At 38.8% G+C, this 25,791-nt stretch overlaps 1 protein-coding gene across 1 annotated transcript in view; it reads right to left on the bottom strand.

Moving 5' to 3' along the window:
• NOX3 (NADPH oxidase 3) overlaps positions 1-16,498 on the bottom strand; it is a 44,538-nt gene extending 28,040 nt beyond the window's left edge. Inside the window, exons 1-6 of the mRNA XM_005488125.3 lie at positions 16,454-16,498; positions 15,692-15,787; positions 15,379-15,489; positions 13,514-13,598; positions 4,055-4,200; positions 786-967 (exon numbers count right to left, since the gene is read on the bottom strand). Coding sequence (XP_005488182.1) covers positions 786-967; positions 4,055-4,200; positions 13,514-13,598; positions 15,379-15,489; positions 15,692-15,787; positions 16,454-16,498 — 665 coding nt within the window. The remainder of the gene's footprint in view (positions 1-785; positions 968-4,054; positions 4,201-13,513; positions 13,599-15,378; positions 15,490-15,691; positions 15,788-16,453) is intronic.
• Positions 16,499-25,791: the final 9,293 nt, after the last annotated feature.

The following is a 25,791-nucleotide window of genomic DNA, read 5'->3' as shown; positions in this document are numbered from 1 at the left end:
GCTCTAAGCACCTTGCTGCTCTCACTCTGCACTGACAGAGGATTTATCACTCCCTGAGCTTCTCAGGGAAGGTCCCATGCATCTGCTGTCCCTCGCTGTAAGAACCAGAGTCCTCTACTAAGATGACAGACCTTTCTTTTGTGCTGAGGAACAGGGAGAGAAACAGCCACCTGGTAATCATCTCTGTCCATAAAGTTATCTGGCTGGGCTAGTCATAAGCCTGACTTTTTTGTCACTGTAGTGCTTTAAACCTGATTTGTAGTACAGTACCTAGCACTACTACACTGTATGTCTGTATGGTGAGAAAATTTGGGGTTCTGGTCCTTGCAGAGAAAGGTCAGAATCACTTCACATTTATGGAGGCAGAGGAGAATGGTCACAGAGACACCTACCATAGGGTAGATGACATGCTGAAGGCTTCTCAAGCTTCTACAAGGTCTCTTGAAAAATGCCTTACAAGAGCTAGAAGCATAAGGTCCATCCCTTACTATTTTGAACCCACAAAGTTTTGATTCCTGATCTGTAATGTCCCCAGTTCCCAAGCATGAAAGTTCATTCTTTGATAAGGTACAGGTCGTAAGGTGGTAGAAGAGTGGCTGAATAAACTGAAGGATGCTTTAATTCCTCAGAAAAGTGATGTATTTTAATTTCAGGATGTTTTAATTTTGTAATCTCACCAAAGATCCCAGCAGTTTGTTAGTAGAAAAGCATGGGATTGTAGATTTGGATGGTGTTTCATCTCAAACTGTGTGCATATACCCCATGTAGTTTACACAAACACTTACCCCATACCATGGACTATTAAACCAATGAAGAAAACCACAAAGAGGTGGTGGGTATACCAGAAAACCTCATAGCATGACCTTCTGATGAGCTCAGTGGACGAAGTCATGATCAGAATTAATGCCACAGTTATCACAACTCCAGTTATTCCAGCTATTGTGGTCAGTACTTCTCCTGTTGTGTTCTAGAATAAGAATACATTGTTAGTATTAGTAGTTACTGGTGTTATAACTGTTATTTTTATTACTATTTCTGCTCCTTTTATTATTGTTTATGTTTCTGCTATTACACCTGAAGCCAAAATCTTCAGCATAGGAACAAAACCAGAACAAGACATGGAGGCAAGGCAATCCTTCATTTTACACCAGAATGGCATTGAAAGACATCCCTCTGCTCTGTTTCTACTCAGGCTTATTCCAAACAGATACTTAAATATTTGCTGCCATTTACTTCTTTCAGGGATTGAAAGAAAGAAATTAGACAGTCTCGTTTGTACTTTGATCAATTTTACTTACTTGCACACATAATGAAAATGTGCCGCAAATAAAGAAAAATTATCAGAGAAATGAGGAGATTAAACCTAGAAGTCTAATAAAGAAAACAGCACTAGAAACCAGCTTATTTTTGTGAAGTGATAATGTGCGGTGCTAAGCACCTGCAACTGTAAAAGTGTGGAACTCTTTGTACTTACTTTACTTCAAAGTTTGTGGAGCTGTAGAAGGCTTGAAATGGTACACAAAGATGTCATACTCTCATTTACCTAAAAATATATCTTGTTTACCTGTTCCTTACATTCATATGGAGATACACTGCATAATACTTGGGTTTATTTTTAAAAATACATATTTATATTAACATTTTTATACTTGTCAAAGAATAAACATTAATATGCTGGGCTGGAACATGTTCTTTCTTGTTCATGACTCACAGATGTCAACACAGGTCTGGTATATCTGTGTAAACCCACCAAAATAAACGGAAGTGAGAGTGAAGATGTATTTTGAACACAACTGTCAGATGTTGATTGCAGTTATAAAGTGCAAATCGTGAAGAACAGCAGTAAAACTCTCACACTAAAGATGAGAATCAAGCTAAATATGCCATCAGAGTGTAAATGAAGTCCCCATTTGGCCTACAAAGCATGTATATCTGTTTTCCCAGTACTGATGCACAGGAATGAAGGAGCTCAGCACATCTTCTCGATCCTGATTTGGTTCTACAGCTTAATACACTAGGAGATAAAAAAACCAACCCTCTATTGTATTTGTAAAGTGCACTCATTTGATATGCACTAGAGATGCACTAGAGCAAATCCTAGAGGTGATAAAATTCCACAATGCCATTTTTGCAGTCACTTTTTACAGTAAAATCATCCCTTCAAATGCTCACACTTGACAGCACACAGTACATTTTCAAATGGGTACCTGTGAAGAGTGTGTTCAGATTCTCTTACGTATTAACAGGATTGATCTAGGTGATATTTTGAACATTTCCACTACAGTGGCTAGTTTGGATATTGAGATGAAAAAAGGCAAAATGTCAAAGACAGTACATTGCTTCAATGGCAGTAGGATAACACTGAAAAGAAAGCCTGAATTGTTGATCTCAGAACTTTCTTCTCTGAAGTTAGAAACAATCTTTTGTTTGCTTCCCTTCATAATTTATTAATTCTGAGTTTAGCTACTGAGACACACATGAGTGATAAAAGAAATATAAATATTAGAGGTTAGAGTAAAATCTAGGCTGCAAATTGAAAGGTAATTGTGAAGTGTATTGCTGTGAGAAATCTGAGGAAGAATCTCAAAATATCCTAACCTTCTTCCTCAAGGGTATTTAGGATCTTAATGCTAATTAGGGGCCTACCTCACAATTATATCACTGTGGGAATGCTTAGTGGAGAAAAAAAATGCTTACTGAAAGATGCTAAGGTCCTGTTCAGAGCTGGGAGCTTTGTTCTGCTCCTGGGGAGCGCCTCATGGTCATGCAATGGAAGTGGTCGCTGGATGTACTGAAGGACAGGGAAGCTGAGCCCTTGGCTTGCTGTCCTGCTCCGATTAACCTGACTGCTTTGTCAACACTAACATGAAGACTTAAGCATTCATACCACTGACTGCATCAATTGGCTTGATTTTCTTCAAATTTGAAATGGTTTACTTGTTTATTTCAAAAGATGAAAACCCCATGCTATCTAAATTGGAAAGGAAGGAAGCAAAAGCAGGATAAGCCTTGCAGCTTAAAAGCTCCGTTGAATCCCATCCATGGTTCTCCAGCCATCCTCTCGCTTGGGTTCTTGTTCCAGTGGAGCACATCGCTGTTCCAAAGAGCACCAATCCATGGTGTTCAGGCAGTCCTTACTCCATGCTGACTGTATGGGCATTTTCTAAAGAGCAGAGCAATATGCATAGGAGTCTCACCAAGGCCATTTCAGCCCTGGAATGTGTAACTATGAAACAGGATACACAAGGGAACATCTAGCATAAATGTGATGTGTGCTACAATGGAATACCAGAAAAAAAGCTGATTAACGTTTGCATGGTTTGCATGCCTTCTCTGCCTGCTCAGCTTTTCTTTATGCTATGAATGTTATAAGGGAGAGCTTATAAGGCTGTTGTGGCTCATCCAAGAGAGTGGACAGGGGGCACAGCCACTTTTTTCCCCAAAACAAGCATAACCACTTATGGGTTGAGGATCATGTATCTCTGCTGGTCTCTGAAAAGCACATAGCAGCTCTAGATTCCCCCTGCTCTGCCTCCTGTGTGCAGCAACCCCCTGGATGGTTTTGAAGGTGCTCTTTGCTGAGCAGCCACAGTTGACATGTAATGAGGCAGGATCAGCCCCCAGATCAGGAAGGTGCTGCACCACTGTGGGGAGAGACAAATAGCAAATGCAAAAGCAATTGTGATGTGCTGCTGCTGTTTGGTTACTTTTCTTTCTAAAAAGAAGTTTCACTTGTTCCATGTATTAATAGTTTCGTTTTTGGGTTTTTAAAAATTCTTTGCAGGTTTATTTAATTGCCTACTCTTCAAAACACTCCTTATCCTCCCCCCACCAGCTGTCTCCTGACAAACTAATTAAAATACTATAGTCATTTCTTTGAGCTTAGTAACCTGAAAATTGCAGCTCTGAGTAAGTGTTTTCAGCTGAAATTGAGGTTAACCTTTGGCAGCACCTTCTCGCTCTGGTTAAAAGGCTTTGAAATACAGTTTTACCGGCAATAGAATCCACAGAGGAAAACTTTTTAGATGAGGAAACCTCAGAAGTGACATCTTACTGTTTCATAGGTCCTGATTGGGTTCAAGTAGCTTTCATTTGGGCTCTTGCCAAGACCAGAAAGTTTATTCCGTAACTCGCCAGCTTCTTTTGACTGGCTGGAATGGTAGCGCTCGATGTTGATGGAGTGGGCAACAATATGGATGGCTGCAGGAGAGAAAGAGTGGTGTGAAATTACAGCACACTTGCATGTGCCCACAGTGCCAGAAGGAACTTCATTACTCACACTGTGCACTATCTGAAAAGCTCAGGCATAAATTGAGAGTTTTGCATGGATTAAGCTGACAATAAAAAAGAGAATTTTATCAACTGCATGTCTAATATGAAGCGACTGCTTCACAGTAGAGAGGATAGGAGCAGCAGCAGCCTCACCTCCCAGCTTTACAGTCAAGTGCCCTGCAGTCTCCAATGTCATCAAAGGAGGACATCTTGAGAGTTGATATAAAAGTGTACCCCTCTGACTTTAAATTGTTCAAAATTAGTTAAATTCATTAAAATTTCTATTTTTAGTTAATATACTAGGATGTTTCATGGTTTACCCTTGCTACACAGGACACACGTTTAGGCAACTTGCACTAGAGATGTTTTTAAAATCTGTCCCCTATGAACAAGCAGCTGTAGCATTACTTTATGCAGGTGGAGCCTGGGGAAGCCACGGGAACTATGATTTAAAGGGAGAAGAGCAAATCTCAGTGTTAGATCTGATTTGTCCAGAGTATCACATATCACCTCTACTTCTGGCCTGCTCCCAAAAGGTATATGAAATGGTCAGTTTAGAAAAATTCATTAGCTTGAAGTAAAAAAATCCCCTGTAACTATTTTCTTGGGTGGAAACAGTATAATTTCAAGAGCTGAGAAGGAAGCACTTTGTTTTATTATTGGCTTACATAGATAAAGTTGTAATCAAGCTAGGTGCAGGGTTTCATTTTTCAATATGAGAGATTCTCAAATCCATTACATGCAAGTTGTAATTAATGCAAGATATTAAATGCCAAAGGATGAAAAAATGACAATGAAAGATAATTATATGTTTACAGCACAGCTATTTCTAGTTTTTAAAATTAGCTTCCTGTTATCATCTCTCCTTCAGTGTTTATCTGTTTCTGTCCCTGACCATTTAAAAAACCTTTCTAAAAGGCAGTATTTGTAGTAAACCAAATATTTTTCTTCTCTGAAAAATAGTCTCCTAAAATTTTTTCTCTTCTCTTCTCTTCTCTTCTCTTCTCTTCTCTTCTCTTCTCTTCTCTTCTCTTCTCTTCTCTTCTCTTCTCTTCTCTTCTCTTCTCTTCTCTTCTCTTCTCTTCTCTTCTCTTCTCTTCTCTTCTCTTCTCTTCTCTTCTCTTCTCTTCTCTTCTCTTCTCTTCTCTTCTCTTCTCTTCTCTTCTCTTCTCTTCTCTTCTCTTCTCTTCTCTTCTCTTCTCTTCTCTTCTCTTCTCTTCTCTTCTCTTCTCTTCTCTTCTCTTCTCTTCTCTTCTCTTCTCTTCTCTTCTCTTCTCTTCTCTTCTCTTCTCTTCTCTTCTCTTCTCTTCTCTCTCTTCTCTCTCTCTTCCTCTCCTCTCCTCTCCTCTCCTCTCCTCTCCTCTCCTCTCCTCTCCTCTCCTCTCCTCTCCTCTCCTCTCCTCTCCTCTCCTCTCCTCTCCTCTCCTCTCCTCTCCTCTCCTCTCCTCTCCTCTCCTCTCCTCTCCTCTCCTCTCCTCTCCTCTCCTCTCCTCTCCTCTCCTCTCCTCTCCTCTCCTCTCCTCTCCTCTCCTCTCCTCTCCTCTCCTCTCCTCTCCTCTCCTCTCCTCTCCTCTCCTCTCCTCTCCTCTCCTCTCCTCTCCTCTCCTCTCCTCTCCTCTCCTCTCCTCTCCTCTCCTCTCCTCTCCTCTCCTCTCCTCTCCTCTCCTCTCCTCTCCTCTCCTCTCCTCTCCTCTCCTCTCCTCTCCTCTCCTCTCCTCTCCTCTCCTCTCCTCTCCTCTCCTCTCCTCTCCTCTCCTCTCCTCTCCTCTCCTCTCCTCTCCTCTTCTTGCCTTTTTCCTCTTCTTGCCTTTTTCTCCCTTTGTTTTAATTGTGACTATGTGGATGAAAATAATGTTTTACTATACTAGTCACTGTTTAATCATAGATGTAAATGCAGGATTAAATGCATAAGGACTTTCATATTGTTGGTTACTTATGAGCCCACTCCATGGACTCACTCAGTCCACATGCTGGAGCGCAGCTCCTCTTCAGCACCTGGGGACGGCTGTGTCCATGGGAGCATGACTTAAAGTAAGATGCTGGCCATGGAAATGGTTAAAGCAGCCAGTGCAAGAAGGTAAAACATTGCCCCAACAGTAAGTTATCCCGTGTGTCCATACTGGAGACAGGCTATTTTCACTCTGTACTTCTGAGGTGATCCTTCTAGAGCAGTAGATGTGCTGTGGTTGGTTGATTGTCAGGATGCACTTCATTCAAAATGTAATGTTAACTTAGGGACTCCCCCCGCCACTTCTTGACACCTCATTGCCTCATGCTTAGATATTCACTGGGAGATGAAAGACCTATTTAAAATTCCCTGTTACATTCAATTTAAAGTAAGGCTTTAAACCAAATCACATGTTCTAGTCGCTGGGTTGACTGGTTATTCTCTTTTGAGCTGTCTCTTGATGAAGCCCTTAATAAAAATAGTTCAATATTTATTGACATAGGTGTCCCAGGTGAGTATCCTGAGCACCCAAACTTCAAAATCAACCTCACATTTCTCCTGAATCTTTGTCCCAATGAATAATAAATTATTTGTACAAGCTGGAATAGCTTCAGCAGGATGGAGACTGAATCCAAATTGGTATGAACTGCAGAGAGATAAAGTGAGCCTGGAAATTAGAAGACAGATTCAAGCCATCAAAGGAATGAGACTCTAAAATAACCTTTTGATAAATGGGATAGTGGGATCAAGCAATCTAAGCAACTTTCAGCCCAAGGTTGGTCATTTTATGAAATGGTGTGCATGACATGACTGTGAGCATCAGAGGGTGCTGGACTCTGGCCTGGCATGTCCTGCACGTGCTATTATGGGTTAGTGCTGCGTGTGAAACAGCCTTGCCAGCACCAGGTGAAAGATGCTTCCTGGAGCCTGTGCACAAGGCTGTGCTCCCTGCACCCCAGCAGTGCTGGGAGCACTGGAAGGAAGGAACACTGGACCACAAGCAGCAAATGAGATGTGTGGATTTAGACTGTCAAAACCCAAGAGCCCAAGCTCTGAGCTGGATTGTTTAGGTGGCAGCTGTGTGGGGGCTGTGGCAATCTGTTCCCCAGTGTACAACTGATGCATAAGCAGTATATAAACACTGTTTATATATTTAAGTGTAACAGCACATTTAAGTGCTGAGTAGCAAGGGGGGAACTGTTCCTACAAGGGGCATTCAGAACAGATGTGTTGGCCTGGTAAGGATGCTATCTGATCCAGCTGGAGGGGAACCAAGTTGCTGCTTGATGAGGACCTGATTTCTTTGACATCTGAAAGAGCTCACTCATAGGACAAGAGTGTGGGGTAACATATTTCTGTCTTTGGAAAGTTGTGGAGTTACATGCTGCACATTGTCTGGTATAGGCTAAGGGGAAGAGGAAAGAAAACTTTCAAAGAATGGAAAACCCTGACAACGAGTCACTAAGTGGACTTCTACTTAGTTTTATTTTGGCATCTCTGAGTGATTACTGTAACTTGGGCTTCTTGCCCTCTATACCTACAGGATGCTCTTTATAACTCTGGTATGATGTAAGAGTCCCCATAGCCTAGGGACCAGGAGAGTTTCACACAGTTAGGATCCATAGGGCTGTTACACCAGAGCTTGCCTGCAGTGTGGCAGCTGCAGGTTTTGGATTATCTTTGCTCCTTTAGAATTGTGATATTGAACTAATTGTGGAAGTTTGAATCTGTGTTCATAGCAAAAGGCACTTTGTACTTTCACCTTCAAAACAATAGATTTTTTTAAAGTGATACTGCAGACTATAAAATATTCACATGAAATAATGACATTTCTGTTGTTTAGAAAACTACAAAAATCTTGTACTTTCCCCAAAGTACAGGATTCTACATGATTTGCACAAGTTCTAGTCATGTCAGCAGTGACAGCATATCTAATGCTATCTAGTAAATGCTGAGTGTTGAGTGGGAAATGAGGTGCTAGTTTTCTCCAGACAGGCAGAGGTCCACATTTCCTAACAGAGCATTTCTAGCCTTGGGCAGAAGAAAAATGGATATAGTTTCTCAAGAAGATCTTGAGACTATAGTTGATGAGGAGTACTCATGTTGCAACCTTCCCCTGGAAGGAGAGATCCAGTTCTGGCAACCAAGCCTGGTAAGGTTTTTGTGCAGGCTATCAGAGGACACTGTCTGTTCCACCTGCACATTGCTCCTTTTCCCCGTGTTTCTGTCAATGGAAACATCATCATAGATTCTTTGGGATCTACCACACCTTCCCTTCTGGGTGACATTCTCTCCAGCTTTCATCTGATAGGTAGAGGATATTACAAGTATAGAACACTTCCAGAATGAACAGGAGAGTTGCTGTTGTTGTTTTTATTTTCTGTAAGCTATTCTGTGGTAGATGTTAATGTACAGAGAATAATGATACATTGAAAAATATCACTTTCAGACTAATGATGTACTCAATATGTTGGTTTACCTGAGTCTTCCATGATCTTAGATATTGCCTGGAGTATTATTAGATTAATACTTCTGATGGGGGTTTTTTGTGCTGCTAGCAAAAAATGATGCAATCTAAAAATGAATTATAGCTGGATGGTAGAGTAATGCAAAGATCTAATTCCATTTTCAGTGTGGTTCATTTAATGTATAATAGTTGTAGCAGAATAAAAATTCTGGCACTGAACCCATCACCATTAACTAAAATATTTTACATCCCTAAAGTGCATTTTCTGAAGGTCTTTGCATCTGCAGTGTATAAAATTTACTAAGCAATTCCAAAATTACATATGCAGATTCTTGAAATCTCAGCTTACCACAGTTGGTAGCTATTTGCTCTGCACCACTTATCTGAGTTAACCATGAGGGCAAAGTTTAAGGGACTACATCTCAGAATTTTCAGTTCAATTTTTTCCTCATTCTGCATGTCCAAATATAACATATGGAATAAATCACCCAATCTGTTAAACAAGTCTCTTTTTTATAACAGTTTATGAAGAATGAAGGTTTTTTGTTGTTTTTAACGACATCTGGAACCTCTGAAGCACTTAACATACATTAATTTGTATTTGACCCTCAGATGTTCTATCTAGTCCACCTCTGAGATCAAATAAAAAGCTTTATTGGAAGGAGAGAGGGAGGAAAAGGATTGCTATTAGATCATGGTGTTTACTGTACATATCCTTAAATACAAAGAGATATAATTAAATTATCTTGCAAGTATGGTCAATTTAGCTACTCTTATTCAGCCAATTGTGCCTTCAGTGAAGCATGCACAACTCTCATTGAACTAAACAGAAATTTCATGTGTTTATTTGAGGACAAGATTTAACTCTCTCTTTTTCTGCATGCCTGTACAGGATAATAATCAAATTGGAGCTTGCTGCTAGCAGTTAAACATTTTGATTAACCAGCCTATCATGATAAAGTCAAAGGGTCAAATCCTGGCCTTTCTGCCCACAGCAAAGAGAACAGCTTTACAGGCAGATAACCCAGAATTCTGCCCCTGACCAAGGCTGGGGCTCTTTTTGCCACCCATTGTCTTGTGCCGTTCCAAGTTATTCAGAACGCCTAATTCAATTTCATGATGTCTTTGTGGACTAAAAAGGCACAGGTTGTATAAAAATTAGAGTAGTGACCACACATGTACTTGCATTTTATTTTGTTTTTAAGAATGGTTATAAACGTCAAAGAAGAACTTGGATGACTTGGACCATTTTTTATCTTAGCTGGAAGCCTACAATCTTCAATTTAATATTGTTTCCTTCCTAGTACTTGCATTAAGTCTGGATTTAAACAATCTGACTAAAAACCAAAAAAAGACATTTGATGGAAGTTTGATTTTCTGTAATTTCTGGAAGTACAGCACTGAGGTATCAGCTAGACCTCTTTTGAAGATAGGCATCTGCTTCCCTGAAAACTTAATAATTTACACAAAAATGTGACTCAGGTCACCAAAGCCATTCACATAATTTACCAAGAATGGGTTGAAAATGGAAAGGCTTGCTAGTATTTTTAGCTGTAGATTTTTCAGTGCTTGTCAGAAGCCAAACACACCTGGCATCACTATATTTCTTTCTGCACTTCGCATGTTTTTAAAGAAGAACGCATTGCTGGAGTTTTTAAGGAGCAGGAATCACCATTTCAAACAGGAATCACCATCTCAAGCAGGAATCACCATTTCAAACAGCCTAACTCCAAGCAACCTTGCTGTCCTTCCCCTGTTTTCCCTTAATTGCTTAAACTTTATTAATATCATAATTCAAAGGTTGATGGATCAAAATATCTATATGACCTTTCTGCAAACACCAAAAAAATGCAAGCAATTTCTTATTTAAGATCAAAGTAAAGAAAGAAAAATGCCCCCAACACTCCCCACTTCAGAAAATGTATGAATATGCTTTTTTGAGAGGGTAAAAACAGTACAGTAAGAAGTAGGTGTTGTAGAAAATATTATTACTATCTCTTGTGGTGTCTTTAAGTTTCAAGACACTGTGTCTCTACTGAAAAGTCTCTTTCCAGTACAAAGCACAGAATTATTTGCACTGATCAAACTGAGGGTGCATGAAACTCTGATTTTATTCTAGCAGAGTTACGGGTCTATAAGGAAGATTTATTAGTGGCTGAATAACTCCTAGACAGCTCTTATCACAGACAGGCATGCAGAATGCAGGAAGCCAAACTAAGCAGAATTTCCTTTACTGAATTTTCAATGATGCCCTTGATTATAGATAGCATTGTTTACTCTCTCTCTTCCCTCCAACTTCCCTCTTCCACTAGTCTCTAATTATATTCCTTTATGACCTGACCAATTAAAGCCTGCTCTTGAATTTGTATTAGAGATGATGAAAAATTAAAGGCACAGATGTACTCTTTCCAAGGCCAGGCACACCTCAGCTGAGCTAGCTGCCTGTTAGAAGCCAGACAATACTAATGTTGCACTGATATTTTTAGCAGACTATTAAATAAATATGCCGGAATAACACCACCTGGCAAGCCAAGATGAATACATGTTGCTTTAACAATAAAGGAGTTTACAAATTTATATTGTGAGGCTAAGCTTACTGATCTGATCTTCAAATTGGTTTAACTTCTTGCTACCACATTTAGTCTATTGAGCATACAAGGTTGTGCATCCATTTAACTGAGAATTACTAAATTGCAATAGACTAATAGGAGTTGACTATGTTTTTGTGTGATAAAAGGCAATATAGGTAGTACTAGGATAAATAATGTTTCAGTTGAGAGGAAAATGGCATCTATTTACACCTCATTTTAACACTGTTAGATTTTATTGAAAAGGATTCAGTGTACTTGTGGGTACCACTCTGAAGTGTTTGCTTTTCTGTCACAATGTGTTCTGTAGACTTTATTTTTCTATGAACTTAAAATTGAATTTCAGGAAATTGAGTTTCTGGCCATTCTTTACACAAGTCTAACGCTATTTAAAATTGAATTTCAGGAAATTGAGTTTCTGGCCATTCTTTACACAAGTCTAACGCTATTCAGTTATGTAGTGTTTTTCCAAATATGATAAATGTTTCTCGCTTGACTGTTAAGGAAGCAAGAATTCATAGGTTGTCGTGCTTTGTTTATTAGACTTCCTTGTGTTCTGTTTTCTTTCTCAAATATCTCATCAACTATTTTTCCATTTTATATTTTAGGAAAAAATAAACCAACCAACCTAAAAACAACCCAAAAATGAACCTTTGATTTCTCCCTAGAGAGGGATTTAAATGAGAATTATATGAGCATGCTTTCTGTCATTTCACATTGGCTTCTCTGTCTTTTTCCTTGAAATTAGTGAAACCATTAAAGTAATCACTTTTCTGATAGACTTGCACTTCCCAAACTGTCGACATTAATGCACTAGCAAACATTTTAATATTAATGTAAAAACCAAAAACATAAGAGATTTGACTGTGAAATTTTGTTTTCTTTTTGGAACATGACCTATTATACACCAAGGGAAGTTGGTTAATTTATATTCCTGGGTTGATTTATTAATTAAAGAAGCAGTGTTGCGCTTCACTACAGAATCTGTTCTGTAGTGAAACTGAGCTCTGATGAATGAGTAGACATGACAGATAAGTAATTCATCATAATACATTGTAAGATGAATGTTTATATCCCATAGCCTTCCCTTGGAATTCTTTAGCATGACGTACAGATGACAAACTTTAGCTATTGGTTCCTGTTGGCAATTCTGACTTCAAATTCTTGTCTCACTGCATGAGGACATTAACAGCCTACACACACAAAAGCAGCTCCCTCACACAGGCTGAAAAAGATATTGGGACCAGAATTCACCCTGACAGCCTGGGGGTAGAGCAGTTACCCTGCAATGCCTCATGCTTGCAAACAGCCCTGATTAATTCCTCTGTTTCCTCCCCTTTTTCTAAGAGATCTATCTATCTATCTATCTATCTATCTATCTATCTATCTATCTATCTATCTATCTATCTATCTATCTATCTATCTGTCACAGATACCTTTCCATCTCTCTGTGCTCATGTCCTTTTTCACACTGGCTTTAGTTCATTCCTCTCTGTACATCCTTTTTCCTCAAGCTATCTCCTGTTCCCCTCATGTCTTCTGAATTCCTACTAACTTCTCCAGGTCCTTTTACTACTTGGAGAACAGGAAGGTTCCATGTCTTTTCCCCAGCCAGGTGAACAAGCACCTCAGTAAGTCACCAGGACCAACAGAATAGAAAAATTTTGATCTCAAATTGCTGTTTTTCCCTTCAAGGCAGCCATTAGTTTCCTGGATCAGTCACCTACTAAAAATAAATATCTAGAAATCCATTGTTTTTGAGACACCTGCCTCTCTCAAATTCAGATTAAATTTATTACCTGGTTGAAAAATTAGTGAAGATGTATTGGTGGGCAGATTTGTGGTGTGACTCATAAGCATCATTTCCTTACAGAATCAGACAGTAATGCTATGTCATCTCCCCAAACATCTACCCTCAGGGATTCAATAAAAGTTATTTACACAAAATTTTAAGGGCACACAAATTGTTCAGATTAATTAAGTGGCAACTGGTGTTTACTATTCAAGTTGAAAGTTTATTTCCTTAACAGTCAAACTCTTCTCAAGACAAAAGATTACAAATGGTTAATCAGATGGGACTCCTACACACATTTAAAGCTGCAGTCAACAGTCAACAAATGATTGCACTAAAATATCATATCTCAGAGCTGATGGAGATTACAGCGTTAGGCAGAATCACTATGAAATTCAAAACAGTTCAAAGGCAAAGAAGAAAAAAATAAAACCAAAAGAGCTTACTTGCATTTAACGCTATTCCATAGGCAACCATCTTGTGAAATATGATGTTTTTGTCAAGCTGTCTCCTCAGTGCTCCTCCACAGTACTTGGTGAAAAAGCAGAACTTGTTTTATATCATTCTTATTGGTGTTTACATCTCACATTTTGGAGAGGAGAAGAGTTCAGTACATTTGAAAATGGAATGCTGAAGGAATTCAGTGGAAGTTTTGGGTTAGCTTTAGGACTCAAGTAACTTTCCTGAGTGGCACTCCAGGGTTTCTGAAGCTATTCATCCTATATAGGGGGTCAAAAAATGGTTTGATAAAGCTCTGCTACACTTAGCTGTGTTTTGTGAGTGGTTTATCTGAGCTGACATCAACTCATTTGCAGGTGTAAGGACACCAGGCTGGGCCACCACTGCTTTGTCAGCTTAGCAAAACAGAGCTGAAGTGCTGGCAAAGCTGGCTTGCAATGAAAACATTTTCTCTGCTTTCAGGAAATGCACACCCCGGGAGGGTGAGGCTGTCTAGACCTCAGGTGGCTGCCTGCTGATGTGTTACTGAGCCGTGCTCCCATTATTAGAAGGGCTCAGCAGTGATGTGCTCACAGCCAGCTGTGTGCCCCGGTGCGGAGCCAGCCTGGGGCCGGCTGCACTGAGCCAAAACTAACACACTCTGCTGGAACCAGACAGCACGCATGGACAGCAGGGTTCAGGCTCTGGGTGGTGCTGTGGGTGTCTGGATTGCTCAAATGACCTGGCATGGTGCCATGCCAAAGATCCTGGCATGTGTCCATGTTGTTTCCCAGCTAATAAGTCTTCCAAAAATCTGGAGCACCACAGGGTGTGATGTCAATACACAGCACCTCCTTGGAGAGGCACTGGATCCAACCCGGTGCTGGCCATGCTGGAGCAGTCAAGTTGCTCTGTACCATGCTCCTCAAGAGCAGAATATTGTCCAGAATAGCCAAATATTATCTGTGAGAAGAGTTCCAGTTCTCTGAGTTCTTACTCAGCATCTAAGTGGGCATGCATATATTCTGTGCTGATTCTCAAACTGATTCAGAAGCCCAGTACACCTTTTCTCTTTTTTTTTGGTAAATGTTCAACTTGTGATCTCAAACAATTATTTAGGTGTTGATTCCCAGTCTGAAGACTGCTTAATATCTAAGCCTAACAATCACAGAAACAAAAAATGGCAGAACTGAAATAAGAACCATCTTACTATAAAATAACTGTATCTTACCATCTCTAAATTCCTGTTGTTCCTGGAGTCATGAAGTGATCAGTGATTTTTTTACTCACACATGTGGCATTGGAATTGCTCTGTGTAATAATTCAATGCAAGTTGAAGTTATAGCTAAAGCCTTAAATACTTCCTATGCATGATTCCAAGGTTAGTGTGAATGTCTGGTACAAAAATGCATTTACCTCAAATGAAGACCTGGGTTGTGGCCACTCAGGCAGAAGCATTTAAACATGTTCACTATTATCCCTAGAACATTTTTATCTATCTGAACATTTTATTTCTCCAATTTTCACTTTGCAGCTACAGAGAATACACATGATGGATATGAATTTTCTCCATTTGGCCAAGTGGCATTATTATGTCCCTCTTTTGTGGCTTCTCACTTTTCTCTTCATGACACCATGCTATGCAGCAGCTGCTGAAATCAGTGTTGCATTTAGAGCACTGTGTTAAACAAGTCATTTGTTTCTCTTCAGTCATGAATACTGACAATTTAAATGGTAATAACTAGGCAATAGTGTACAGGCTTCTCTATCAAAAATTAAAATTCCTTGGAAAATGTTTGATATGGATAATACTGCTGAACTACAGAAATAAAAAAAAAGAGAATAATATGGCTATTTGAGAAATGGTACTTACAATGCTTGCTCCTCTTAAGAATGAAATAAGGTTTCTACAGACTGGTAACAGGATTAGCATGCAGTTAAAATTAAGACACGTTGCAGAAGCTCTTGCCCAAGCCAGGGTTGACTGTACATATAACAGCATAAAGAAATTAAATTACAAGCTTGGTATAGCAAGAGCCAAAGAAAGAAAATACTATATTAATATAATACTCTTATATGGGAAAATTACTGTTGAAGCATCAAAAGTTTTATGAAGGATGTAAACAAAATCAGACTATGAATACATTCTTCTTGTGAAGCTCTTTAACAATCAAACACATACTTACTCCCAGCATAATCCGTGTATAAATGTAAGCATTGTCATCTTCATACCAGTGGAAGGTATCAATAAACAAATAGAAGTTCAGTCCCAGCCACACCAGCTACAAAGCAGAGAGGCTACAGATTAGTGATATTTACAATATTTTTTAATGCTTATAAAACTGGCTATGGTTATAGTTTTAAGAGAATCTGAGAGATGTTTCAGAATCATTGTGCAATGCAGTTCTTGCTCACAGATGATAGAAATCAAAAATGCCCGCTGGAGTGAGGCTGTATTTTAGCAAGTTCAGGGTTACAGTCCTACCCCCAGATCTCAAGTAAAGGATATAAATGATGTTTACTGTGTCATGGTAAACTTGCTTTTAAGCACAGGTCTTAACCTGGTCTCTAAAGAGGAAATAAACGCTGAAATTAAAAAATCATAGAAACTGAGGGAATTAAGAGCTAAGGAAATTCTTTTCTCTGCTCTCCATATACAAATCACCAAACTATCTAAAACTAAATCAGAATATAATTTCAATTATAATTGCAAACCCCTGCTCCCTTTACCTGAGGATTAAAGTACATTGACTTAAAAATAATTAAAAGTAAAACACTAAGACTTTAAATGTTTTTAAGACTAGTTATAAAAAGGCTGCTGAATATTTTATAGCAAGTTTTACATTAAGCTTGGGAGTATTACTGTAAGCAAACCATAAAATGTCTTTTAAACAAGCTTAAAATATTTATATATATCCAATTAGACCTTTAATGCTAAAAATACTCACTAGTAACAGCACTGAGAGTTTTTCATTCAAAATCCAGCATCCCATCCTGAGTGTCTCTCCCTATGCTAGCAGCAGCTGACTCTTGCCTTTCAGTGTAACCCGAGTTCCCTGTCCATTCCTTTGGCTTTTCTACCGACTCTTTTTGTCTTTAGTTTTTAATAAGCACCTAGTGGGAGCATGAGTTCTCTCTAGGAATTTTCTAATTAAAGACTGCCTGACAAGAACAGATCACCCGAGTGACATGTCTCATGATCTGTGTAAATGAAATGCTGGTCATTGTCCGGTCCTTTTTCTCTGCAGAGTTATTTCTCAGCAAATGAGAGATGCTGTCATTAAATTGTCCTCTTGTACTAGCATGTGTTTGGGTGGGGGTTTTTCCCTTTGTTTCTGTCTTTTGAATAGGGTGCAACATTTCTTCATGATTTGTCTTTTAATTCAGTAGCACATGGCAGCATCCCTGATGTGTGTATAACATGAGAATATGTCCTGGTGAGGGCACTGCATTTACCCTTGGTTCCCCTTGCCAGAAGCTGTGCAAATTCTGCCTGTAGTAATCTTGTTCTTTCCCTAGTAAAACCATTTCCTTAAGGCTTTCCTGACTTGCCTGTGAAGGAGACTTTCTGTGACAAAATAACTGAAAATTTCTGAAAGATGAAATGCTATCAAGCTCAGCTACTTTTTACACCAGTGCTAATGGCCTTTAATATGAGTTAGCAGAACCATGAGAGTGTCATTACAAATGCTTTGAATACAAGCATTTACGAGGGATTTGCTTTGAGCTTTATTTTCCTTGGATGGTAAAATTAAGAATTATTTAACAAACTTTATGACAAGCCATGTGCAGTAATTGGCCCCTGTCCGTTATGTAACTCGATGTAGGCTGTCCCCACAACCACCCCCTTTATAGCAGCTTTGCTGGTGCAGGGGCTAACAAGCTAGTGAATTTTGCTGTGTTTTTCAGAGGTCAAAAGATGAGGAAATAAGGGAGAAGGAAAGAAGAATGTGCAGATGGTAAGGAGAAATACTAGTAAGGTCAGATGCCAATTTTAACTACTTAAAAAAAAAAAAAAAGGAGGGAGAGAAAATCCACTATCTGGATTAGCTGCACTTCAAAGAGAAATGCAGCACTGCGATGTTTGGCTTTGAAGTTCAGCCGATCCAGACAGCAATTTTCTAAACTGAGTTAAAACTGGCATCTGAAATAGATTTTTTTTTCAGAGTACAGCAGATTCATATGCTGGTTTAGGCTCCAAAATTTGTCTGGATCAGCAGCTGTACTTCAAAGCAGCACATCTCAGTACAGCATTTGACTTTGAAGTGCATGTGCTCCAGATGCCAGTGCTCTTAAAGGAGCCAATGAATCAACTGCACTTTAACTTTTGTCTGTTGAAACAGCTATGCTTTTTCTCATATATAATGGTAATGTGTGTGGTCTCGAGTATAGCATCTCTCAATAAAAACATAAAGTTTACAGAAAAGCTCTTTATTTGGTACAAAGAACCTGGTCAACATCATTTTTTTATACTGATTTGCAGTGATCTCAGCCAATTTCTAGCACAAACGATTCAGACAAGACTCAGGAAAGGACACTTTATTGATTAAAGATGTAATAATATTCCATTTTGTTATTGTTTTATCAATATGAGCTACAACTGCCCTAAAAACACATAGAAAAAGGATTAAAAGGGGTTTATTCCAGCATTTGGGTAGAAAGCAGTGCTGGCCATGCTGAGTTCCTATGCAAGAGACAAGCAACTCTGTCATTAGCTTAAAAGGTCAGTTTTTGCATGGAAAGAGGTTTATGAGGTGCTGAATTGTTCCATATAAGTATCTTAGCATTAATGTCAATGTTTGTATCAATTACTGCTACAGACCTCAATCACTGTTAGTTCTATTCTATTTGACAGCAACCTCTATCTGAGATTGTTAGTAATTTTTTCAAAGTACTTTGAACAGTGCTTACCCTTTGCAAGACTAATTATTAGCATGAGACTGCACACACACACCTATACATATTTCATTTTGCTAGGCTACCCTATTTTTACTATTAGATATGCCTGCCTTGTTTCTCAAAGGCAAAATCATTTCAGTTGGCTCTGAACTCTGCCCTAGGCCTTTCATAGTTTTCCTGTGCTCTTGACTTTTTGTCTGTGAGTAACCTGGTTGAACTTTCTAAGCTTCACTCTGCTACTTTCAGAGATGGATTTCGGTAAACAAGCAATCCTGAGACTCAGAGTGCTGTAAGTTGGCAGACCTGCTGAAGCCATTTAATTGCTGACTGTATCAAAGGATATGCTTTGTATCAGTCTGTACAAAGTGGCAGCGCTGCTGTGTTTTCTGATTTTTACATTATCTTGGCTTAATATTTCACAAAAATGTTCAAGAAGCAAAAGGCAGATTTGTTTTTGATGAATGGAGAAGAAAAGCAATATATTGAATAAAGCATTCACTTCTGTAAATAGAGAAACTGCTGAAGTTAATTGGAGATCAAACCCTTTCCTCTTTTTTTTTTTTTTTTTTTTTGCTTTGGTCTGTTTGGGGTTTGTGTATCTGGGGGATTTTTTAGGTTTTGTTTGTTTGTTTGTTTGTTTTCCCCTATGAAGACAACTTTGAGGGAACAGAAGCCAAAGTTCATCTTTGGTTATTCTGTAGTACTGAGTCTAGCTTTACAAAAGAACACTGAATTTCCATAAACAGTGGCTGAGTGACTAGTAGTATTAAAAACCAGCTATATAATTTTTAGAGATTTTCTCATAGTGGGGCTTTATTTTTTATATTTAACTGCCTCATTAATGTTAATGGTTTTTTTTTTCTTTTATAAACTGCACTCACATTATGGATGGGGGAACTGTTTTGCAGTTTGAGAACATTCATAAAATCCCCAAAGCTCTAAAATACTAATGTAATTCCAGCCTTGTTAGTGCCAGAGATTCAAAAATCATCAGAATGTTCTAAAATTTATGAAAGTAAAAAATAGAGAGTGTGCAGTTTGGGGGACAGTACTGAGACTTCAAGGGCATCTGGCTTCCCATTTGCAGATTTTTGTCAGTAACAGTGTGTTTATTTTTTAATAAAATATTAAAAATCTTGGCCCTAAGCGTGCGCTTGAGCAACAACAAAAAAATACAGTTACCAAAACACTTGTGATGCAGCTGGCAGAATTATCAAGAGTATTGCAAGTATTGACTACATCCACAAACTCAGTCATTTGTCAAAAGGCACAAAATTGAGAGAAAAACTTCTGTTTCTATCCAGAAAAGTAGAGTAAAGTTTCATAACCCCATTAAAAAGAAGAAGAAAATTGTTCTGGTTGTAGATTCAGATCCTCTTGAACTCCATTAGCCAGAGCAATAAAATAGCTCCTGTCCCTCTGTTAGCAGACCTGATACTGGTATCAGGGATATCTCACCTGATGGGCAGCGCCAGGGTCTGGAATCACAGTGTATGCCAGGGATGCCTTCAGAGTCAAGAGCAGGAGTCAATAGCATAGCAAAAATGCAAAGGGTCTGGAATCAAAATCATGTTGGAGGCTAAAAGGCAGTGTGGAGTGTGCTCCCAGTATGGGAGCAACTATTGTTTCTGCCTAAAACAAGGCTCAACACCCTGTTTGCAGACTCTAGCACATTCCTCAAGCCAATAGAAAGGTTTATCAATGAGAAACATAACAGTTCTGTCTTGGGAGATAACCACTTTCCAGCAAAAATATTAATATTGAATCCAGATATTTTCTCTCTCAAGGGACTCTTTTATTGCCATGCTCACACTGTAATCAAATATATATTCAGGAGCAATTTCACATGTTCAAAAGCTATTTGTTTCAGTAAGTGCCAAAATCTCCCAGCTCTTGACTGTGCATCTCCAGAAATAAAGTATCATACTTTCCTAATTACATGTGCAAAATTCTAGTTTTCCCACAAGAGCAGTTTTACACCTTAATAACAGGAAACAATCCTTCAAAGCAGCTGAAATTTTGTACAAATAGATGTGTCCACAGGTTACTCAGAAGAATTTTCCTCTTAGCCATTTGTAGGCAGCATACTGTGGAAAACAGTTTGAATTTAGAAAAGGGAAGAACAAGGAGCAGGAGGAAAAAGGGATGAGTAGCATCCATCATTTACATCCCCTAGAGCCAGGGCATCACCAACACAATGGAAAAATTTTTGAGAGAGATTCCGTATGGGTATAAAAGGGTTCTGGTTCCACATCAGCACACAACCAATTCTTTAATACTACTGCACATAGCTAATCCTCTCCACGCTCTCTAGCATTGGTCAGATTAAGGAGGAGACCTGGTGACAAAGGACATGGCAAAGCTGAGGAGTTCAGACCCTTTTCCACCTTAATTTTGACTGATAAAACTGACTTTCAGTTATTCCAGGGCCCTGAAGCAACCTAGAAAGTGTAGAGTATAGAAGGTGATCTTTTGGTGAAGGAGAATCAGGTTAGGGAACATTTCAGCCAACTGGTCCTATGCAAGTTTTCAGAACCTAATGGAACACACTCAGGAGTGCTGACCTGGCTGGTATCACTGTGACAACACTCTCCATCATTTCTGAAAGGTCAAAGCTGCTGGGTGAGCTCCTAAGGGCTGGAAGAAAGCAAGTGTCCCTTGGTCCTGCGAGAAGGAGCATCTGGGGAACCTGAAGTGGCAGCCTCAGCTCAGTCCTGAGGAAGATGATGGACTGAATCTACCTGGAAACCATTTTGAGACAAGATGGGAACAGTCAGCATGACTTTGCAACAAGCTGGGCTACCCAGTGTATGAAAGATGTGCACTTGCTGGAATGAGTCCAGTCAGGGCCACAAAGATAATTAAAGGCCTGGAGCATCCATCCCTCATGAGGGGGAAAGCTGAGAGATTGTTCAGCCTGGAGAAAGAGCAGCAGCCTCAGGGAGATCTTGTTAATGTGCATAAATACCTGATGGGACGGTCCAAACAAAATGAAGGCAGACTGTTCTCAGAGATACTCAGGGTCAGAGGCAGTGGGCTCAAACTGGAACACAGGAAGTTTTGTCTGAGCATCAAGAAACTCTTAATGTGATGGTAACAGGCACAGATTGCCCAAAGAGGTTATGTCCTTGGAGATACTCAATAACCATCTGAACACAGTCCCAAGCAAGCTGGTGTAGAGGACCCAGCTCTGAACTCTGAGAAGGGAGGTGGAACAGGGAGGTGTCCAGTGGTCCCTTTCAATATCAGACATTTTGGATGTCTGAATTTTCCATTTAGTTTACCAGAACAAAGTGAAGGGAGCGTTCTGAAGTTCCTTACCCTAGACTATGTGCATATTTAATTTAACTAAATTAATTTGCCTTTTGTTAAAATTTTCATGAAGAAGTTATTAGATTAGTCTGATTTTATTTCTGGCTCTAATTCAGAACTTTGTGATCTCATTAGCAGTCCGTTTTTATGAGGAGAATATGTTTTGGAGTGCTAGATTGAGTATTTTCAGTGAAATATTTTATGGCAATTTTGGTTGATGCAGTGTTAAATTTTTCACTGGACACACCAAAAGTAGCAAGAAGGACACAGAGGTATCTAAGAGACTTCATATACCTTTAAAATGAACAGCAATGACACAAATAAAGACTTCAATTTAATTAATATAAGGACTTGTGTATAGGTGTGTTTTTATGACTGTGTGCTACAAATCATTTTTCAAAAAACACATCATCATGCAAATTCCTTATTTGCATAGTAGTAAAATTACCAGAGTTGATAAAACGGTATGTTATCTGAATGGTTTTCAGTGAATGATTTCTCCTCATTTAGACTTTATATTTTTTCCTAAATTCATTCTGAGATTATTATTAAACCCTATTTCATGTTAAATTAAAAATGAAATGCAGGTTGCCCAGCATAGGAGCATTAAAAGGTCACTCCTATGTACTCCTTGGTGTCAGTAATCATATGCACATGCAGGAAGAGTAGCAATATGTACAGCCTTTCCAGATGGCTGTTCACAAGTGTGCACAGAACAGAGGTCAAGAGCTAAGAGTTCACCTAGTTGAAAGCATTTTTCTAGGATGTTCAAAGGGGAAATTGTATTTTAAAGTAATTACAGCCCATCATTTTTAACATTGCAGTACAGCAATGTATAAAAGCATAAGCTGTAAGTGTTCTGGACTTATTTCTCTACCAGTAAAATGTTATTTGCCACTATTACCTGAAATGCAAATAAGTCGGTGGCACTGTCTATAAAGTATCTCTCTGTTGAGGGAAGAAACCATGAAGAGGCATAGGCAGGGGTGAGTAATGAGGATTGAATACATGAAGAAGAGGTGAAGAAACAATGAATGAAGAAAAAATGGGAGGATGACATATTTAAAAAGCATTTTCATATTTTAAGCAACAGAGCTCTTGTAAGCAAAGTTTTCCAGTGGATGCCTTTCTCCTTTTCTCCCCACTTATTTCTCCCCTAGCCTAAATTTATTCTAAAAGCAGTGTTTTTACTACTAAGAATAATTAGTTCTATGCCAGACTTCTCCAATGTCTCATGCCAATGATCCAAGTAAGTAAGAAGCCTTGCAATTTGTGGCACATTTGATTTAACTTGCTGTGGACAAAGAAACAAATGAAGTTTTAGGATAAAAGCCTTAGTGGCTGCACATGTTTAAACCATCTCATTATTTGGTCCTTGCATTTAAATTGTGAGTGGTTCCTTCTAATGAGACCCTGATTTCATTCATTTGCACCTGTAATGGAGTAATTCCTAAGCAGTGGGGGCATAAGGCTAAGGATGGAGAAGGAAGCAGTGGACCAGCTCAGGTTCTTTTTTCACCTCCCTTCCCCTTTGGGTGTAGTATGGGGTCTTCTTCCTCCTATCCACAGCATAGGCAGGCTGGCCCCTGCATGCTTTATTAAGAAAGAGCACAAGATGCAAAATCAGCTCCCATCAGTGTCCCTGCTGATGCAGCACCTCCAGCAGCAGCCCCCACTGTCCTGGCCCCATTTCCCACCCACACCTGCCCTCCACAGGCATCCCCCTCAGCAGCATTCTGGGAAGTCACCCCTTACATCATCTTGCTGCTAATTTAGATTAACGTTGCAAGTTCTTCAAGGCTGTGAGATGCCTGCAATTTCTGTGGAACTGTAAATTTGCCTTATTGTAAGTGAGCATAAAGGTAATGGCAAGGATGTGGTGATTATCGTATTTAATCTATGTCTGTTTATACTGTAGTTGCAACTTAAGCTAATGAATTCAGGTTCTTTAAAGTCTTTCCCAACGTAGTGCTTTAAACCAGAAGATATTAAAGTTGGTTTATATTCAGATATTGCTCATTTCAGATCTTGTAAAGGTTCTAACAACTGCCTATGGTTTGAAAATAAAAAAAATTAAAAGACACTTAAAGGACTATAAGTAAACTACTACTAATTTAAAAGTTAAGTAACATTTTTATAATGTATTTTATAGAAATATAACCTTGAGGGAAGCCTATTTACAAATCATGCTAGTTTTAAAATTGTTTTAACAGCAATTTGGTTCCAATGTTCTGTTTCATTTGGTTCAATATTCATTTCATTGTATTTGAATTCTATGCACTTTATTATATAATTTTTAATTCCTATAATAATATAATTTAATTATATAATAATGTGTTTTTCATTAAAAACCTACACTCATTTTTGGTGGCTCTTGCCATGCTTAAAGTCCTGTTCAAATATTTCTATTTAGTTTTAATATCAAACTCTGTAAGACAAAGATGTGTTATTTTTAAAAGGGAAATCAGAAGGAGAGATTAAGTGACTTTTTTGAAGAGTAACAACAGCTATGAACAGGTTGTGACTCATGAGCAGTTCATAAGTCTTTTTGCTATTTTTATGCTGCTTTGAAAAAGCTGAAACATTTTTCATATGTGACATATAAACTCCACTCTCAATTGTTATAGTAAAGAAAATGGTAATATGTAATCACTAGACTCAAATGTTTTTAATGTGATTAGATAGATCACTTGAGAGAATGACAGCAAGAAACAAAAAGCCAGATGAAAAGAGATTTATTGCTTAATTTATGATTTGTCTTCTAAAGATTTTTGAGCCCATGTAGTATTAATACTTTTTAAATGGGAAACTGCTACCATAGCTTGTGAGAGCTGCTCCAGCATCCCTGACCTGACATTATGGCTGATACCAGCTTTGGAGACTGGGAACTTTCCCTGGAACAGGGAGCCTGTCCATCCCTTGCCCAGCCTGGGGAGGAAACACCAGACACGTTCTCACACTGTTTAATCCTGCAGCCTGGGCCATTTCAAACAAAATGCACTCTGAATGTCTGTTTTTATATGTAAGGATAAAATTGTATGCACAGCATGAAGCTTTGTTTCCTGGCGTGCAGCGACTTGAGAAAAGTTTGTGGTTTTGAGCAGAAAACTGACTCTTTCTGAATTCCTATTACAGTGGGTGAGACAATGGCTAAATCGTTGTGGGAGTCCTGAGTAGGAGTAGGAATATGACCTGCTTTATAGCATTGGTAAAATCAGTAGAGGAAAATGCACCAGAACCAGTAGTCAAAAATCACATAAAAAAGTTGGTAACAGTAGAGAAGATGGCCACAAAGATCAGGGCTGACGACATTGCCATCCTTTGAAAAACTTCACTTCCAAGTATTTTTCATCCTTTTCCCAGGAACAGTGTTCAAGAATGTCAGCTTTCAGTTGACAAATAAATGAACCACATGCTAGACCTTGTTGTGATGACAGCCTTGAGAATATAAATCAAGAGTAAACTGATCTAGTGGTGGTTTCCAGACCTTAAAGACATCACGGAATAATTGCTGAGGAACATGAAGTGTCCTACACATATGAATGAACTATCAAACCTACAAATGACAGCCTATGGTACATTGAAAACTGAAACTGCATGGACAATATGCAATAAATGTAATTTCAGACACACCATATAAATCATGCTGTGCACAACAGTATGTACTACTATATTTAATCAAATAAAAAAATCCTTAAAAATAAATGTTTGACATAAAATTCTTACTGTATGTCTAAAATCATAAGTAGCTTTCCTCAGATCATGCTTCCAAGACAGATTAGTCAGGGCTGTGGTAGTGAGTGAATCTTCCATCACAGCTGGCCTAAGTTTAGTGTCATCACAGAGTGGCAGCTGTAAGCTGAGCCTGTCAGAGAATGGGTGTATTTATTAAAATGCAGTTGATCACTGAATGTAGGTGCTGAACCAGACTGGTGTAAATTGAGTGAGATGGAGCAGAAGAGCCTACAAGAGAAAAGCAATGATGAGGGTAGATAATTAAAGTTCTAAAGGAACAGATTTTGACTTACACCATCCCATAATTTGCTTTTCCTTTAATGACTTCCCTCTGTCTCCT

The sequence above is a fragment of the Zonotrichia albicollis genome, chromosome 3 (assembly GCF_047830755.1).
Source record: "Zonotrichia albicollis isolate bZonAlb1 chromosome 3, bZonAlb1.hap1, whole genome shotgun sequence".
NCBI lineage: Eukaryota > Metazoa > Chordata > Aves > Passeriformes > Passerellidae > Zonotrichia > Zonotrichia albicollis.
Note: the sequence above shows the minus strand (reverse complement) of the source record. Positions and strands in the feature narration are given on the sequence as shown.